At 45.5% G+C, this 18,581-nt stretch overlaps 1 protein-coding gene across 1 annotated transcript in view; it reads right to left on the bottom strand.

Annotated features, from left to right (window-relative positions):
- Positions 1–610: 610 nt before the first annotated feature.
- jph3a (junctophilin 3a) overlaps positions 611–18,581 on the bottom strand; it is a 28,801-nt gene continuing 10,830 nt past the window's right edge. The window contains exons 2-5 of the mRNA XM_041805562.1: positions 12,288–13,068; positions 9,541–9,665; positions 5,925–7,156; positions 611–4,117 (exon numbers count right to left, since the gene is read on the bottom strand). Coding sequence (XP_041661496.1) covers positions 4,037–4,117; positions 5,925–7,156; positions 9,541–9,665; positions 12,288–13,068 — 2,219 coding nt within the window. The 3' untranslated portion in view covers positions 611–4,036. The remainder of the gene's footprint in view (positions 4,118–5,924; positions 7,157–9,540; positions 9,666–12,287; positions 13,069–18,581) is intronic.

Raw genomic sequence — 18,581 nt, 5'->3', positions numbered from 1 at the left:
CAATAAACATTCAAATTTGAGGCTCACAATTCAGATGTCAGTGTCCACTTTGATGATAAATTAAATGTTCAAAATGCATAAAAATAAAACAATATATATAATATTATTATTACTTAATAATAAATAAATAAATAAATAAATAAATGTTTTTATTAATTAAAAATCCTGGGAGAGGAACCCCCCTAGAGGTCTGGGCTGTGCCCTGATAGGCCCAGTGATTAGGTCCTCTGTTGAAATCATAAAATCAGGACTCTGCTTCAAAAACTCAAAATGTGAAAGAGGAGAAATGATCCTCTGATGGATGGAGGCTTTTATTAACAGAAGGGCCAGGACCGGCTCTGCCTGCTGCTCCAGACTGGACTTCAGAAACGGGACCAGCAGGCAGAGCTGTGCACTGTAGGTGGAAGCCCTGGCCTGTGTGGAAGGTTCCGGATGTTTTCATATAAACTTCTAAGATTTGAGCTTCCTCTGTGTGCGAATAAGGGACTGACTGGATTCTGAGGTAAAGAACCAGACCACGCAGATTAATTTCAAACATTTCATTATTTTCTCCACATTAACTTGGAAACAACCTCATAAACCAAAGAGTAAGAAAGAGCATGCTCGGGCATGCAATGATGTCACAACATGATGATGCCACTGGGTGCGAAGTATAAAACATACAGTAGCAGAGTTTCTTTAGATCATTCATAAACCCACGGAGAGTTAGAAGCTAGCGTTTATTTTACACTGCTCTCCTCGTCTCACGTCGCCTTGTGTGTTGCTGGATTAAAGAGACGAGAGGGAGAAACTCACAAACTGACACCAGATTGAGCAGGCTGAACAAACATGCTGAAAAAAATCTCATCCGGCCCAAAAGAGTGTCTGGAAATGACACCGTAGAAACCCCATTTTTCCCTTTTCACTGGTCCAAAGGGGGAGAGAGACAAAACAGTGCATGCCATTTCAGGGTGAGAGGGAGGGGACGGGGGGTGTTGGTGGGTGAGGAGGGTGGAGGGGGTGGAGGGTCACCATTCGTCTCCTCTCGGCCCACAGGTGTGTGGGGGGCGGGGTTTAAATAAACTCTAAATGAATAAATACGAGGCACTCTGCATTCTCTCTGTTTACAAACTGCAGAAAGGAACAAACTGTAATAATAATAATAACCATAATTATAATGATAATAATGACACATACACATATATATTAGTGTTATAACATAACAGTCTCAGGCTGTACAAAGGGGCGGGGCTCATCCTCCTCGCTGTGTCAGCATGTACCTGTTTGTGTGAGTTAGCGTGCGTGGTTTTAGGCTCATTTATGCTCGCTTTAAAAACAGACGAACGCTAACGTGTCATTAACGTGGGGGCGGGCATTTTATAAATTCATCCACTAGAGGGCAGAGTACACAGACCTCCATGCCATTCAGCTGACGTACATTTCCTGCCTGTTCGTCGCCCTCCTGCTCTGGTTTATTCTCCATCCATGTTCCTGGGCCGGCTAACGCCATGTTTATGTGAACGCTTCCTGACAGTTTTAGAGCACAACAATCATTCCATTCGGTTAGAAATGAAGGAAAAGGCCCCCAACATCCCCAGCTTCACAAAAATACTGTCCTCTGTCTACAATAGATGATGCTAAGTCTATAAAACATTCCAACCTTGCCTTCAAAAGATGATGTTATCCTTTAAAACCTTAAAATATTCCAGCCTTGCCTTTAAAAGGTGATGTTATCCTTTAAAACCTATAAAACATTCCAGCCTTGCCTTTGAAGATGATGTAACCCTTTAAAACCTATGAAACATTCCAGCCTTGCCTTTAAAAGATATCATCCCTTGAAACCTATGAAACATTCCAGCCTTGCCTGTGAAGATGATGTCATTCTTTAAAACCTACAAAACAGTCCAGCGTTGCCTTTGAAGATGATGTAACCCTTTAAAACCTATGAAACATTCCAGCCTTGGATGTGAAGATGATGTCATCCTTTTACACATAAAAACATTCCAGCCTTGCCTTTAAATATGATATCATCCTTTAAAACCTATAAAACATTCCAGCCTCGGATGTGATGTCATCCTTTTACACATAGAAACATTCCAGCCATGGTCATCCTTTAAGAACTATAATTCATTCCAGTCTTGCCTTTGAAGATAATGTCATCCTTTAAAACCAATAAAATATTCCAGCCTTGCCTTGGAAGATAATGTCATCCTTTAAAACCTATAAAATATTCCAGCCTTGCCTTCAAAATTTTGTCATCCTTTAAAACCTATAAAAATCTCTATTCCTGCCTTTGAAAGTGCTGTAATCCCTTAAGAACTATAAAACATTCCAGCCTTGCCTTAGAAGATATCATCATTTAAAACCTATAAAACATTCCATCCTTGCTCGTCTTTCAGACCAGTCTAGGCCCTGCCATCTTTTGTTGTGAAGCCATGGTGTTGTAACTTGTGTAGCATGTGATTTGGCATTGTGTTGCTGAAATAAGTTAAACAGTCATTAGTTAACTGTCTAACCCGTGGAATGTTCTAGGTGTTTTTAAGCTTTTCACAACTTTCCCAGTCTTTTCTAATGCTGTCCCAACTTTTTTGAAACAAGATGCAGGGGTTGAATTCATTTTGTGCTTTGTATGCGACTTTGATTCTTCTGAGCTCCTGGTACTGATGGATTTTGGGGTGGTGATCATAGGGCTTCTGTTAGCTGGCTGCTAACATCGCCCATAAAAAAAACAAAGAAGAAGAACACAATAATGTGGGCCGACATACTGGGAGGCTAAACTGACCTCACCTCTCTAAACTTAAAAAAAACAAAACAATCAATAATAATGATTTTAATGCAAATGATCAGAACCAATGCTAAATCTTTTAGCCTGTTAATGGTCATTTCCATTATGAGTTAGCATCAAGCTAAGCCTTCTGGGTGTCAGTGCCTCTAAAAGCTCACGCCTTGTATAGAAACACGTAGTGGATTTTCTGTGTGAGTGTCAGGAGTATAGAGCTGACCGTCGATAGAACCACAGGCTGGAAGATTCTAGAAAACAACCAATCACATGTCTTGACTCCAACATTTAAATCAGTCTGAGCAGAGCCACAAATAAAGGACTAACATAATAGATCAGGTATCTGGTGTATTTTTCTCTGCTGGACTCGTTTCTAATCAGCCTTACATCGAGGACGCCCTCTCAAAGAAGCGCCTTGATTTAGAAATACGGATGAAGTGAACGCCGAGGACAGGCTGACGGTGCCGTCTGTCTCTGATGCAGAGCAGAAATGAGCCTTAGTGCGTTTGAACACTAACTTCCTCAGGGTCCCACTCCTCTGTGTCTGTGTCGGCCGGCCGCTGACGTTTGGTTCAAAGTTGGATCGGATGATTTGATTCAATGGTGGCGCTGATCTCCTAATCGGCGCCGGCGACAGGAAATTATGATAAGAGGATGGCGTGCATACGAATGAGGACAGAACGGTGATGTTAAAGGGTTAAAAATGCTCGATTAAAGCCCACACAGCCTCATGCAATCGTTGTGTGAAGTTCTTTGTGGAAAAAGAAAGAATCATGACGGAGCCCTTTAAAATGGATCTACTCTGCAGCATAGTTCTGTATGTAGCGCATAGTGCCGATAAGATGGGGAGACTGGGGGGGCGGGGCTTCAATGGACAATGATTCAAAGGCTAAAGGGTTCAGGGTGGAGGATGTGCACCATGCTAGACCTAGCATGTTAGCAGGAAACAAAGTTTTTTATAGAATCTTGTCTAAAATGATGGAAAAATGGGAAGAACTGCCTGTGCCATCTCCAGGAGGCGCTGCTGCATGCAGGTGTGTCCTCCCTCCTTAAAGCTGCACTCTTCTCTCTCTTCTTCTGTGGTGGCAAGCTGAAAAGAAGCGTTTGAAAAAGGAATGGTGCTCGAACAGAGGTGAGAAGACGAGTACGTAGCAACGATAAAAGGCTCTGCTGTGTCCGTCGCTGGGCTGCGGGCTCCATGTCCGTCTCAGTACGTAATAATAATCATGTAATATACCGTAGTTATCAATAAGTCTTATAGATCATACCTGTATAAGCTTAAATAAAGAAGTGAATGAAAAGAATGGCTACTCCAATATTGAGTAAAATGACCATAACCACCAGAATAGAGCTGGAGCCCTGCAAGAGAAGAAGACAGAGAAGAAGAAGACGTTAGTGTGGTCACTGAAAATAAAGCCTGTCCACACAGCATCCCTCCACACTCATCAGTACTGAGACAGCTCATCCACAGTGTGGGACCTTCAAACTCATCCTGTGGTATGTGTGTGAGCAAATGTTGGATATGAATCAGTCTGAGACACAGAAACAGGTGGCCAATCAGCTGGAGGCTTACAGAAATAATCAGCATTCAGAGCTGATTTTCTTTTTTTCATATTTGTCACTTTAATGTTTCAGATCATCGAACTAATTTTAATCTCAGACAAAGATAACCTGAGGAAACACTGAAGTCAGAGTTTAAATGTTCATTTATTTAATGTAAAGCCATCCAAACCTACCTGGACCTATGAGAAAAAGCCATTGCCCCTCTTATTAAATCCTGAATTAACTCTGATTAATCACAGTCTTTATAAAGCTGAGTTCAGTCTGACTATCCACACCCAGACCTGATTACTGCCAGACCTGGTGGATCCAGAATCCCTTAACTAGAACCTGTCTGACAGTGAAGTAGGCTAAAAGATCTCCAACACATCATGGAACCATCTAAAGAAGAACAGATGAGGAACAAAGTCACTGACACCTATCAGTCTGAGAGGGTTACAGAGACATTTCTAAGACTTTGGGGCTCAGTGAGAGCCATTATCCACAAATGGAGAAAACTGTGAACAGTGATGAACCTTCCCAGGAGTGGCCGGCCTACCAACATGACTCCAAGAGAACATGGACGACTCATCCAAGAGGTCCCAGAAGAACCCAGAACAACATCTAAAGACCTGCAGGCCTCACAGACTCAGTTAAGGTCAGAGGTCATGATTCAACAACAATCAGAAAGAGACTTGGCAACAATGGCATCATGGGAGAGTTCCAAGGCCAAAACTACTGCTGACCAAAAAGAACACAAAGGCTCGTCTCACGTTTGACCAAAAACATCCTGATGATCCCAAAGACTTCTGGGAAATATTCTGAAGACTGACCAGACAGAAGAGGAACTTTCTGGAAGGTGTGCGTCCCGTTCCATCTAGAGTCAAACTAACACAGCATGTCATCAGAAGAACATCAGACCAACAGTCAGACATGGTGGTGGCAGTGTGACCGTCTGGACCAGGACCTGGACCACTAGAACCAGGAATTCTGCTCTCTAGCAGAAAATCCCAGAGGAGACAATGATCCCAAACACACCAGCAAGTCCACCTCTGAGTGGACTAAAGACTAAATGAAGGTTCATGAGTGGTCTAGTCAAAGTCTGGACTTAGATCTGACTGAGATGCTGTGGTGTGACCTTAAACAAGCTGTTCATGCTGGAAACCCTCTAATGTGGCTGAACTAGAACTATTTATGTAGAGAAGAATGGGACAACATTCCTCCACAGAGACGAGAACGACTCACTGGCAGTTATCTCAAACGCTTGCTTCAAGGATGGAACCACCAGGTATTAAGGTAAGGGGGTACTGACATAGGACCAGGTAGGTTTGGATGGAGTTACCCTGAATTAGTGAAACCATCATTTAAACTCTGACTTTAGTGAAACCATCATTTAAACTCTGACTTTAGTGAAACCATCATTTAAACTCTGACTTTAGTGAAACCATCATTTAAACTCTGACTTTAGTGAAACCATCATTTAAACTCTGAGTTTAGTGTTAACTCAGGTTATCTCTGTCTGATGTTAACATCAGTCTGTGGACCTGAAACATAGAGTCGATCTTCTGTGTCTCTAGATCAAATCTGATTGAACTGATCCTGACTTTGTTGGCGTGCGGCGACTTACTGAGTTTGATTTGAGCGTGAGATTTTCTCCGTCCTGCTCCAGAGTGATGGGCGGAGACTTGAGGGGGGGTGAGAGGGTCAGGTCCCTGTGCAGCGGCCACTCCTCTAGCTCGGCCCCCACATTCAGGTTGTCCAGCATCTGTACTGAGTCCATGGACCCCTCCCTGACCGGCCGCAGGCCTCGGGACCTCAGCCGATTGTTCTTGGGGGGCGGCGACTCGTGGCCGCGCCCCCTAGATGTCTGCGAGTCCACGCTCTGAAGCCTCATGTCAACTGTGTAGTCGTTCATCCGCTCATCATCCTGCTCCGTGAGGCGGGAGTGGGCGGGGCTCCACCTCAGGGTACTCTCTGCGGTCCAGCTCCCAGGAAGTCCGTCCAGCCGAGGGGTGGGGCTGGCGTGCTCGCTCAGCTTGTGGTTGGGGGCGTTGTGCTGCTTGGGGTGGTGGTTGGAGTAGACATGCTCTCGGGGTTTGTAACTGGAGGAGACGTGCTCCTTGGCGCTGTGATTGGACGAGATATAATCGTGGGACTTGTGATTGGAGGAAGCATGCTCAGAAGTCTTGTGATTAGACGTGTTGTGGTCCGAGGCTTTGTGATTGGATAAAATATGAACCTGCGGCTTGTAGTTGGAGGAGGCATGCTCACAGGCCTTGTGATTGGAGGAGGAATGATCCCATGTTTTGTGATTGGACGACGAGTACTCCCGCGACTTGTGATTGGAGGAGGCGTGCTTGGAGGGCTTCTGGTTGGACAGGGAGTGTTCCCACGCTCGGTATGACGACTTGTGATTGGATGAGGGCTTGTCGCGGGGTTTGTGGTTGGACAGCGGCGCCTGCTCGTGCCCGTTGATCTGACTTTCGTGCTCCTCCAGCAGGGACGGCGTGGTGGAGCGGCTGCTGCCCCCTCGGTCCGGGTACACGTCGTCACTCCAGTTGTTGGCCCCGGCCCTGGGCAGGTCCACACCCCGCCCCTCCACCAGGACCTGGATCTCAGCCCCGCCTTGATCGTCCACAGCGCTCTGGCGCATAAAGCAGGCATTCCGGGGGCGGTGGGCGTGTTTGGGCGGGGTGTGTGGCGGCGAGGTGGGCACGCTCAGCACGGGGCTGAGGTCAGGTGATATGACAGGCGGCGTGGTGTCAGGCGTGCACAGCTCAGGACTGTCGGTCCCCGTGGAGATGACCTCGTGGTCCTTGTCCTTGGCGTCCTGGTGTTTGGGCCTCTGACACTCCAGACCTGTGAGAAGACATGGAAAGATCTGGAACTGAGCGCTGTCCTGCAGAGCATGTGAGAATATCATGGGCTGGATTAAGGGATTATGGGAGTGAACTGCTTCAGATTAGACAGTTTATATGTTAATGATGAGATCTCAATGATAAAGCCAACACTGACACTCACTGGGATCAGGAGTAGAACCCGGGTACTGAGAGGACTGGTCTGTATGTTTTTAAACTTCACGATCAATAATAGTTTCTGCTTATGAGTGCTGCTGTCCCGTCCCACGTGTTCTGTGAAGTAACGCCATTTTATCTTAAAACATACGTCAGTGCTTACAGGCTCTTTTTGCTGGATACATTTATTTTCTTTTAAATGTATGTAATTTTTAGGCTCTAACAGTGAGATCAGCCCCTATATCACAGCCAGCCACCAGGGGGCGACTGAGATATTTCAGCTGAACATTCCTGTGGCTGTCAAGTTGTCTTTTCCCGGGTTTGATGCTAATAAGCTGCATAAGCTGTGTAGTGTTTAGTAAAAACCAAGCAGGAGAATTGCACTTCTAAATCCCCTGAAGCTGGACGTTTTCACAGAAAATGTGGGTTTTTACTGAGAACGGACTGATGAGTACTTCTTAAACATGAATCTCTGATGCTACTACCAGCTGACAGGTGGATTTCTGACAGATGGATGAAACATAAAGATATTCCTGATTTAACTGTTTCTGTTGTTCAGGAGTTGTTGAAAAGCTGTAGGGAGTTATAAAAAACACACATACAGTGTTTAACAAATGTATCAGACCAGCTGTCATATTTGTCTCAGAGACCATCCAGCATCATGAAGTGCTTTAATGCGGACTCTTTCATTTTCAGTCAGCTCTCCACGTTTTACCATTTTGAACAGGAATGAGGAATTTCAAACTGAATTCACCCAAATCTGAGCCGGCTCACTGGGCTTCTCTGAGAAGTCAGAAATGAATCAAGCATAACATTCAACCACTAAAACTCATTTTTCTGTTCAGGAATGACAGTAACTATAATTTGACATATTAATCAGAAATATTAATGTGCTTTACTATTTTTTTCATTTTTTTTGTAAATCAGTAAATTTGAAAATTCATGGATAACAATAATAATTCTATTTTAGCATTAAAAATATCATTTGGGTTAAAGAGCTTCTACATATTGGTGTATTAACCACTGCAGAAACATAAAAATGATTTTGGTAATTACCAATGCTGTTAATTTAGGGCAGCTGTGGCAGAAACCTGACTGTGGTTAGGGTTAGGGTGGTCTAATACATTTGTTCAGCACCGTATATTTTTATTTTTTTGGTGTAATTTACAGAAATCAGGAGTTTGCACTTCAACTGACATTTAAAGGGTTAAATCCCTGAATATAATTCAGTATGACATTAATGATCAGATCTGATTCTGGTTAAAAAAATGATGAATGAAGTGCAATAATCAAAATAATAAATCATTTTTACAGTATATACTGTATGGTGCTTTTTGCATATAAATCAAAGTTGTCATTTCTATTAAAATATTCAAGGCTGTAATAATCACCTTCAATGAAATCTAATTTACATGCAGAATATTAGAAATATTTACTTTGTGTGTTCAAACATTAGTGTTTTTTTTTCTTAAACCGGCTTTGAAAGGGTTAAATTCCTGAAACTAAATCAATATTTGATATTTATGATCAGGTCTGATCTTGGTTAAAAACTCAGTGTAAAAGCAGTTGTAGAAAATTCTCCTGTCTATTATTTGCATTATTATTTTAGTATGCTGAGGCTTTTGGTCACAGCCGTGCTGTAATCATTTATTTTACTCCATCTGAGAGCTAACTGAAGCTTATATCATGACGCATTCAAGGTCAAGTCGGTAAAAATGACCAGTGATCAAATGTGAATAAAATGGTTCAAATGTCACATTAAGAAATCGAATAAACTGGGTGGCTGAAGTCGCCTTTAGAATGCATCAGTGTGGCTGAATCCTCGACCCTCTCAGCTTTCACATCCAGACCTTTTTCAAAACAGAGCAGAGAAGGTAACTTTCCTCATCGCTTTCTTCCTTCTCTTCTTCCTCTTTGAAGTCTTTAATTCTCAAATTTAAACTGAGGATGTATTAATGATAATATTACTTTTCTACTGCTTCCTGGATGTAAAAAATCTGAACTAAGAAACTCAGACAGAAATCATCTGCTCCTTCTGCTATCAAACATTTACCTTTTTTACTGAACATTAAAAATAAAATTATAAGATCAGTACCAGGCTCCTTTCACTGTGGTTAAGCTTATGATGTTACCAACCAGAAGTTCAGTGCTGTCTTTCAAAATAAGAACATGCTCTTATGTGAACAGGAAGTAAAGCTCTCCCTGTTCCTGTGTCTGTCATTCTCTCACCATTCCCGTAGATGTGGAAGGAGGGGGAGAGCTCTTTGGCAGCGATCCTCGCCAGTCGACACTCCTCCATCGCCTTCTGAGCGACGCCTTCAGCCGCCTCGGCCTTCCCCCGGGCGTGGCTCATCCTGGAGGACGGACACAGACAGTTATGCTCCATGTTTAAGGTCAATCTGCACAAGTCACACCTGAGGCCTGTCTTCAGCTGTTTGAGGCTTATTCAGTCTGACTGATCAGCATTCAGTTTATTGATTTCACTTCTTTCATTTTTAAGATCAAATTTGATCAAATGAAACAGAAAATGAACAGAGATGAAGCCTGAGGTGGGCTACACTGAAGATTCTAGGCCCAGTTAAAGGCTTTGTCACTAACCAACTGTCCTAGTTATCCTCAAGTGTGTGGAGTTAATGTGATTCTTTACTGCCCCTGATCGAAGCAGAGCCCCCCTGGAATCATACCTGGATGGAAGCCTGAGAGTTAGATCAAGCAGACGCTCTGAGCTCACACAGGTCATCCTCACATTCCCTTTCACCTACGTACCTGATCACAAGCTTCAAGACCTCCACCCTCTCCCGTTGTCTGCTGTCTCTAACACCACTGCTCTAAAACTCTACATCAGGTTTAGCATCATAACTAACACTGTCTGACTTTCACCTCAAACATGTTTGAGATTTATGATTCCTGATCAGACTGCACCAAAACTTAGTGTGATACTGACCCTGAAAAAAAGTCACAAAAATTCTAACAAGATGCTTTAAAGACTCCAGACAGGTGAGACAGGTGACACAGGTGAGACAGGTGAGACAGCAGAGACAGGTGAGACAGCAGAGACAGGTGAGACAGGTGAGACAGGTGAGACAGCAGAGACAGGTGAGAGGTGAGACAGCAGAGACAGGTGAGACAGGTGAGACAGCAGAGACAGGTGAGACAGGTGACACAGGTGAGACAGGTGACACAGGTGAGACAGCAGAGACAGGTGAGACAGGTGACACAGGTGAGACAGGTGAGACAGCAGAGACAGGTGAGACAGGTGAGACAGCAGAGACAGGTGAGACAGGTGAGACAGGTGAGACAGCAGAGACAGGTGAGACAGGTGACACAGGTGAGACAGCAGAGACAGGTGAGAGGTGAGACAGCAGAGACAGGTGAGACAGGTGAGACAGGTGAGACAGGTGAGACAGGTGAGACAGGTGAGACAGGTGAGACAGGTGAGACAGGTGAGACAGGTGAGACAGGTGAGACAGGTGAGACAGGTGAGACAGGTGAGACAGGTGAGACAGGTGAGACAGGTGAGACAGGTGAGACAGGTGAGACAGGTGAGACAGGTGAGACAGGTGAGACAGGTGAGACAGGTGAGACAGGTGAGACAGGTGACACAGGTGAGACAGCAGAGACAGGTGAGACAGGTGAGACAGCAGAGACAGGTGAGACAGCAGAGACAGGTGAGACAGGTGACACAGGTGAGACAGCAGAGACAGGTGAGACAGCAGAGACAGGTGAGACAGGTAAGACAGGTGAGAAATGTGAGACAGCAGAGACAGGTGAGACAGGTGAGACAGCAGAGACAGGTGAGACAGCAGAGACAGGTGAGACAGGTGAGACAGGTGAGACAGCAGAGACAGGTGAGACAGCAGAGACAGGTGAGACAGGTGAGACAGGTGACACAGGTGAGACAGCAGAGACAGGTGAGACAGGTGAGACAGGTGACACAGGTGAGACAGCAGAGACAGGTGAGACAGGTGTCTGGTGCTCAGTCAGAGGGACCATCAGGTTCTTTGACTCCTCTCTCACTAAGGCCCCCCCCTCCAGATGGTGACCAGCTCTAGAAGAGTCCTGGTTGGTCCAGACTTCTTCATGGGAGAATTCTGGAGGCCACTGTTCTCTCTGGAACCTCCAGAGCAGCAGAAATGTTTCTGTAGCCCTCCCCAGATCTGTGCCTGTCAACACTCCTGTCTCTGAGCTCAGCAGCTCCTCTGACCTTTGGCCCTTGGTTTCTGCTCCGATATCATTGTCAGCTTTGAGCTCTTCTATAGAAAGGTTTGGCCTTTAGAATAATATCCAATTAGGTTAATTTAGCACAGGTGGACTCCAACCAAGGTGTAGAAACATCTCAGCAGATATCAGAGACATGGAGGAACCTGAGCTACATTTACTAAAGGCTCTGAGTACTGATGTCAGTGTGAGATTTCAGTTTTTATTTTTGGTAAATTTGCAAAATAAAAGAAGTGAAGAAGGTCTGAAAACTTTATGAATGACAGAATCATTCTGCTCAGGAATGTGGATGTCAACCTCCAAAGAGGACTGACAGCTGGCAGTGTTTAACCGTTGAAGGGTTGGTGTTAGGTTATATTCATCTGACTTCAGAGTTATCAGCTAAACATTACTATGTTTGAAGTTTGTATGGAACACTATATGATCTTGGGGCCGATGGTGGCGCAGGGGTCAGCACTGAAGAAAGGTTCCTGGTTCGCTACCCGGTCAGGGTCTTTCTGTGTGGAGTTTGCATGTTCTCCCGGTGCATGTGTGGGTTCTCTCTGGGTACTCTGGTTTCCTCCCACCACCAAAAACATGCTTGTTAGGTTAACTGGTGACACTAAATTGGCCGTAGGCGTGTCTGTTTCTGTATGTCGGCCTGCAATTGACTGGCGACCAGTCCAGGGTGAACCCTACCTCTGTCCCAATGTTAGCTGGGATAGCACCCTCCCCCCAAACCTAACATCTGTGAACATAAACGGTGGGTAGTATCTCACCGTGACATGGCGATCTCAGCTTTCTGCTTGGCGATGTCTGCCGCCTTCTCCGCCGCCTCCACGGCTCGGTCCACCTTCTCGCGGATCTTGCTGGCCCTCAGCGGGATCAGGTTCTTGCGCTTCCCGCTCACCAGGACATTTTGTTTGTATTTTCCCTCCTCTTTGGTGCCATCGGGGAATGTGGTGCAGCCATACCCGTGACGCTTATTCCCCGCCCACTCGCCTTCATAATGCAGGCCGTCCGAACGCCGGCTCACGCCCCATCCGGCCCTCTGGTCACTCCTCCACTCGCCTGCATACATCTCCGTGACCGTAGCGTCCACAGGGGCCCCTTGCTCGCTCTCGCTGGCATTGGAGTGGATGTCTGACGCTGCCGAGCTGACGGTGCTCATGCCGGCCTCGCTGCAGAACGAGCTCTGTTTGCTCAGCTGACTGGCGAGAGAGCTTTTGGACTCAGAGCGCCGCAGTTTAAGGCCGCTCAGGATGGACTGCCTGAAACGACCTTTCCTCTTCCTCTGGCGCTCGGCTTCACTTGGAGCCGTCAGAGCGAACCCGCCACGACCCACTGGACTCCCGGCCAGCCCGGCCACCACCCCGTCTGTGGGTGTGGGGGCGGAGCCATCCTCCATGACGGCGGGGGGGCCGTGGCTGTGCTCGGAGCGCAGCGAGTTTATGGAAGTCCGCAGAGGAAAGAGAATGACGGCCGCCATGCCGTATGGGACACTCTGCCGCACGCCGTAACCATGACGCATCCCAGCCAGCCATTGGCCCTGATAGGTCCCTGAGAGAGAGAGAGAGAGAGAGAGAGAGAGAGAGTCAGGATGGAAGATCAAATTTAGAGTTGATAAAACTACATGTCTAGATTCATGGGTCCAAGAGGATGATCCCTCTGACCTCAGCTGAATGTCCCTCCAGCGCCACCATGTGGCTCATCTGTATCTGTGTGGAATGACTTCGTAATCCACTGTTGCCTCCATTCTGTCCTATCACAATCACACAAAAATACAGGACACGCCCACTCCCACTTCCCCACTGTCCCTAATCCGCCACATCATCAACATCATTCAGTCTATTCCAGACTATGTTCAGGGACTGACTACAGCTGTCAGACACCCTGTCCTGCAGACCGCCACTGTTGGACATCAGGACAAAGTGATGTCGTTTGTTAGCCAAACGGTGGCTTGTTAGCTAAACTAGCTTTTGCTGACGTAGCTTTGTTAGCTTTAGCTGGGGTGTTTCATGGAGGATGAGCCTTTACTGTAATACACTGCTGAGCCTGCTATATTTAACATTTAGTCATTAGGTTTTTCAGGTCGGGTTAGTTCCTTCAGGTGTCCTGACAGAGGAGGACTGGATAGAGTCAGAAACGGGATGAGAGTGGGGAGAGACATACGGCAAAGAACCGCAGGCCAGATTCGAACCCGGGCTGCCTGCGCACATGGGTAGCGCATTTGACCACTAGTTTTCACGGGTTATCTAACATAAGAAGTAGATTAATAACTAGTTACAGATGAGAATGAACTGTTTTAAGGCTTTGTATTCACAAAACCTCAGCATTAATTTAGTTTCTCATCCATCACAGACAGATCAGGCTGATGTGAGCCTTCAGGTTCTGCTTTGTGTTCTTAAAATCATCCAGATAAACGTCAGGAAACTTGATTTGTGGCCAGATACCAACATCCACAGACTAGGAAACAGTTTAGATCTCCGTTGAGTCCAAACATTTCCCATTTAGGCAGATAATAGTCCGTTTTTCTCCTGTTTTTGCTGCTCCTCACAGAGCAGACTTCCGTGTTTGAAGCCCGGAGGCGAGCAGCTGAGTCGTGCGCTGACGTGACATCACTGAACCCCCTTTTGTTGTGTGTAGCTCCACCTTTTTGGTACGGATAGGTAAGATTGACACCCCTACGGAAGGGTGGGATGGTACTGGTATCTTGTGTTTTCTCAGAATCCTTCCCCTTAATCTAAGAAAAAACAGGGTTTTTTTTTTCATGATAGCAGCCAACATCACTCCATTACCCACAATGCTACCAGTGAAGTTAACAGATGTTGAAAAGTGAGCTCTGTAATGACAGCAGATGGCGCCGTATCCGTCACAGAGCACCAGATCAGCCAGGAGAACACGATCAAAATAACTGAGACGGGTTCAACAAGTAGAGGGCAGTCACTCTGAACATTTTAACACTAAATGTAGAATTTGTCTCTTAAATCGAAAACTGGGGTCAGCCTCAGTCAGGTAAACCATCTGCCTGAGACCAGAGACCAAAGCTGATCAACATTTACTCCTATTTTCACATATGAAACTGCTCTATCATGGTCATGATTCCTGTTCCTGCTCCTTCCTGTTGGCTTTCTTTCCTGTCCTGGCCCAATCATGTGATCATTAGTGCAATCTATTCCTGTGGGAATCCCACGAGAACCCTGTGACCCATGGGACTCAATAAAAAATGTCCACCTCTGGTCTGTTTGTTTAGTACTGCAGAGGTACTCAACCTAACCCCCGACCCCAGGAGCCACTATCCAAAACGGTCGCTTCCATCCCTGAAGGGTTACAGTTTATTCAGGACCGACAGGCTGATGATGTTTTCTGGTATCAGTTTGTAATAGCTTTGAAAACAAACTCAACCAGAACTCTGAATTTAGTGTCTCAACAAAACCTACATTTCTTTTTCTTAAAGTTACATTTGAACAAATCACAGGGTTTTAATAATTATTTATCTGAGCATAATATCCTCCCATCTTCTCTCCCCCACCTTTCCTTCATCCTCTCTTTATCTTCCCCTTCATTTCCTCCCCATCGTCTGCTCCAGTAAATCCGTTTATACAGCGCTGACCCTGTCCTCATGTCATAAGTCTTTATCTTTGTCTCAGATCGTCAAACTGATTCTAATATCAGACATAACCTGAGTAAAAACTGAAGTCAGTGGTTTCATTTATTAAGGGTAACTCCATCCAAACCTACCTGGTCCTCTGTCAGTACCCCCTAACCCTGATACCTGCTGGTTCCGTCCCTGGCAGCAACAACTGAAGCAAACGTCTGTGATAACTGTCAGTGAGTCTTTCTCATCTCTGTGGGGGAATGTTGTGCCATTCTTCTCTGCAGAATAGTTCTAATTCTGCCTCATTGGAGGGTTTTCCAGCATGAACTGCCTGTCTAAGGTCATGCCACAGCATCTCAGTCAGATCTAAGTCCAGACTTTGACTAGACCACTCATGAACCTTCATTTAGTCTTTAGTCCACTCAGAGGTGGACTTGCAGGTGTGTTTGGGATCATGGTCCTGCTCCAGAACCAAAGTGGTCTTGATCTTGAGGTCATGAACTGATGGCCGGACATTCTCCTTCAGGATTTTCTGCTCGAGAGCAGAATTCATGGTTCTAGTGGTCCAGGTCCTGGTCCAGACGGTCACACTCCCACCACCATGTCTGACTGTTGGTTTGATGTTCTTCTGATGAAATGCTGGGTTAGTTTGAGTCCTGATGGAACGGGATGCACACCTTCCAGAAAGTTCCTTCTGTCTGGTCAGTCCTCAGAATATTTCCCAGAAGTCTTTGGGATCATCAGGATGTTTTCAGTCAAATGTGAGACGAGCTTTTGTGTTCTTATTGGTCAGCAGTAGTTTTGGCCTTGGAACTCTCCCATGATGCCGTTGTTGCCCAGTCTCTTTCTGATTGTTGGATCATAACCTCTGACCTTAACTCATTGAGTGCCATTGATGTATATATATGTCAAAGTGTTTTTTCGGCGGCTGGCACAAGGGGGCGCTCTCACGTTCCCTGTGAGTAATTTTGGGGCTTCTAGGATACGTAGTCAGATGTCTACGGTCGGAACACGGAAGAGACGGTAGATCAGAGCCACAGAGATCAGAGATGGAGACCCTGGGGTCAAAGAGCGAAGCGATTGGAGGTAATCTAAGCTAGAAGCTCTAAAATAGATGCTGAAAGAAACTTTAAACTTTTGCCTGAGAAATTGCTTACTCACTGAAACGGACACTGAACTTAACGACAGCGAAGCCAGGGATTGGCGCTTTTATTGATCTGTCTATGCGGCCAAGAGGCTAAAGAATGCAGCGAGGTCTCCCCCATGTGTCAGAGAAATAAGGCAGCCGCTCGCCAGCTGGATACATACAGCGACGACACTTCAGGGCCGGACTTTTCCGACCCAGACTCTGAGGAATGGCTGCCGAGTGGGCGGAGCAGATCTTGTTCTCCGCCCCATGCAGTTCTACAACACCGTCTGTTGGCAGAAAAAGAGGTAAGAACAAAAACATTCTGTGTGATAGATTATATATTATATATGTAAAACACATTATATATTATATTCTGTAATTTACAGGCAGTGCCAGGGGACACGCAAGCAGGAGAGGACGTGGGCGTATTGGGGGTCCTGTGGAGGCCGTCCAGTTCCAGAGTGTGAATGACAGTGACTGGGAGCCTTGTTATTTATTTTACAATAAAATAACATTTGTAATACAATTTTCAGATGTCTTTATGTCATTGAAGGCAGAATTATAACAGTCAAATCATTGTTTTGCTTGACAGACTCTCTTTCACAAAAATGCATTTTTCTCAGCTTTCTAGAAAAAAGTGGTCTTTTTGGTGAAACTAGCCTCTATTCAACTTCAGATAAATCAAGAATAGAACAAGCTGCAAACAAACGTTTTTTTCCATGATGAAATAGAGAGATTCTTGTTTCATTTGAGCTATTTGGTGTTTTCAGAGTCACAATACAAAATATTCCATGGCTCTTGAAAGATGACTCAAAATGGCCAAAAACACTGGCACAAGCCAGTTTCCATTCTATAAAAGGGCTGGCACTCAATGAGTTAACAGAGTCAGTGAGGCCTGCAGGTGTTGTTCTGGGTTCTTCTGGGACCTCCTGGATGAGTCGTCCATGTTCTCTTGGAGTCATGTTGGTAGGCCGACCACTCCTGGGAAGGTTCACCACTGTTCACAGTTTTCTCCATTTGTGGATAATGGCTCTCAGCGTGGCTGGCTGGAGTCCCACATGCTGAAAAATGTCTCTGTAACCCTCTCAGACTGATAGATGTCAGTGACATTCCACATAGGACCAGGTAGGGCTGGATGGCTTTTCCCTCAATAAATGAAGTCATCACTTAAAAACTGACCTCTGACCTCTGTATTTACTCAGGCTATCTTTAATGATCAGAAACGTTTACGTGTGGAGTTCTTCAGCCTCGTGTGTTCCTCTCATGGGTCATTCTAAGCAGGGACGTTGGATGGATGTTTCCTGCTGATGGAGCTGCAGCATGTCACATGGTCAAACTCCGCCCCCTCACCAGACCGAGATCTTCCTGACAGACTGACTCAGACAAATGTGATCGATCAGATGGAGACTGAAACCTGGGCTGTCTGACCGCTGGTTTCATCGATAAGCGATGTCTGTTTCTGTTACTGCTCCTCACATCAGTGTTTCCTGTTTTAGATGTGATTAACTGATGATTTAGCTCGAGATTTACTCTACAAGATTTAACCCAAAATGACACTAGTGTCAGTCACGAGTCAGAAACTCTGACAGTACTAACACTGACAAAGAGAAGTCTGCTCTCTAACCATGGTGGGTCTTATTCTTTTAATGTTTAGATCAGGATGCTGTGGCTTTAAGTGGCCCTGTCCCAGCTCTGTCCATGACGTTCTACAGTGTCATGTTTTTTAAATTCATGGGTCGATACCCCTCAGCTGAATCCCTGAGGTTTAGTTCCTCTTTGAGAATAAGCTGCTATCTGCTCTCAGAGCTCTCAGAGCTTCTGCTGGATTTCCTTCAGGCTGTGTGATCGTTGGTGACAAAGTGTGATCGCTGCAATCACTGTTCAGTTATTTCCGTTCTTTTGTGAAGGACATTTCCTGATAATTAGCCATAATTGTCCTCGTATGGTCATATGTCAGCGATGTTTGTGATGTTCACAGATTATCTGCTCGGCCGGAGGCTCAGCAGCGTTTTAACGGAATAATTAAATCTGCTAAATGAGGGAGGAGATGATTTTCTGGGTGTTTGACACACACAGCACTGACTCCAGGTTTTGGTTTTGGTGGCTGGAGGTGCAGGGATTGACCAACCACACTTCCTTTGGTACGTACTCATCAACATCAGCTACTTTCTGTTTGCGTTCATACATTTCAAAGGCAGAGGACAGAATGTTCATGAAGCTGGGGATGTTGGGTTCTTTTGATCATAGTGGGTGGAACTGGTGAGGGTTCTCCCCAGAGTGATCACAGGACGGCCAACCTGAGGGACAGACTGGTATTTATGTTCAGATAATGATGGAGAGATGAAG

This window comes from Cheilinus undulatus, linkage group 1 (assembly GCF_018320785.1).
Source record: "Cheilinus undulatus linkage group 1, ASM1832078v1, whole genome shotgun sequence".
Classification (NCBI taxonomy): domain Eukaryota; kingdom Metazoa; phylum Chordata; class Actinopteri; order Labriformes; family Labridae; genus Cheilinus; species Cheilinus undulatus.
The sequence above is the reverse complement of the archived record's forward strand: the minus strand, read 5'-3'. Positions and strand labels throughout refer to the sequence as shown.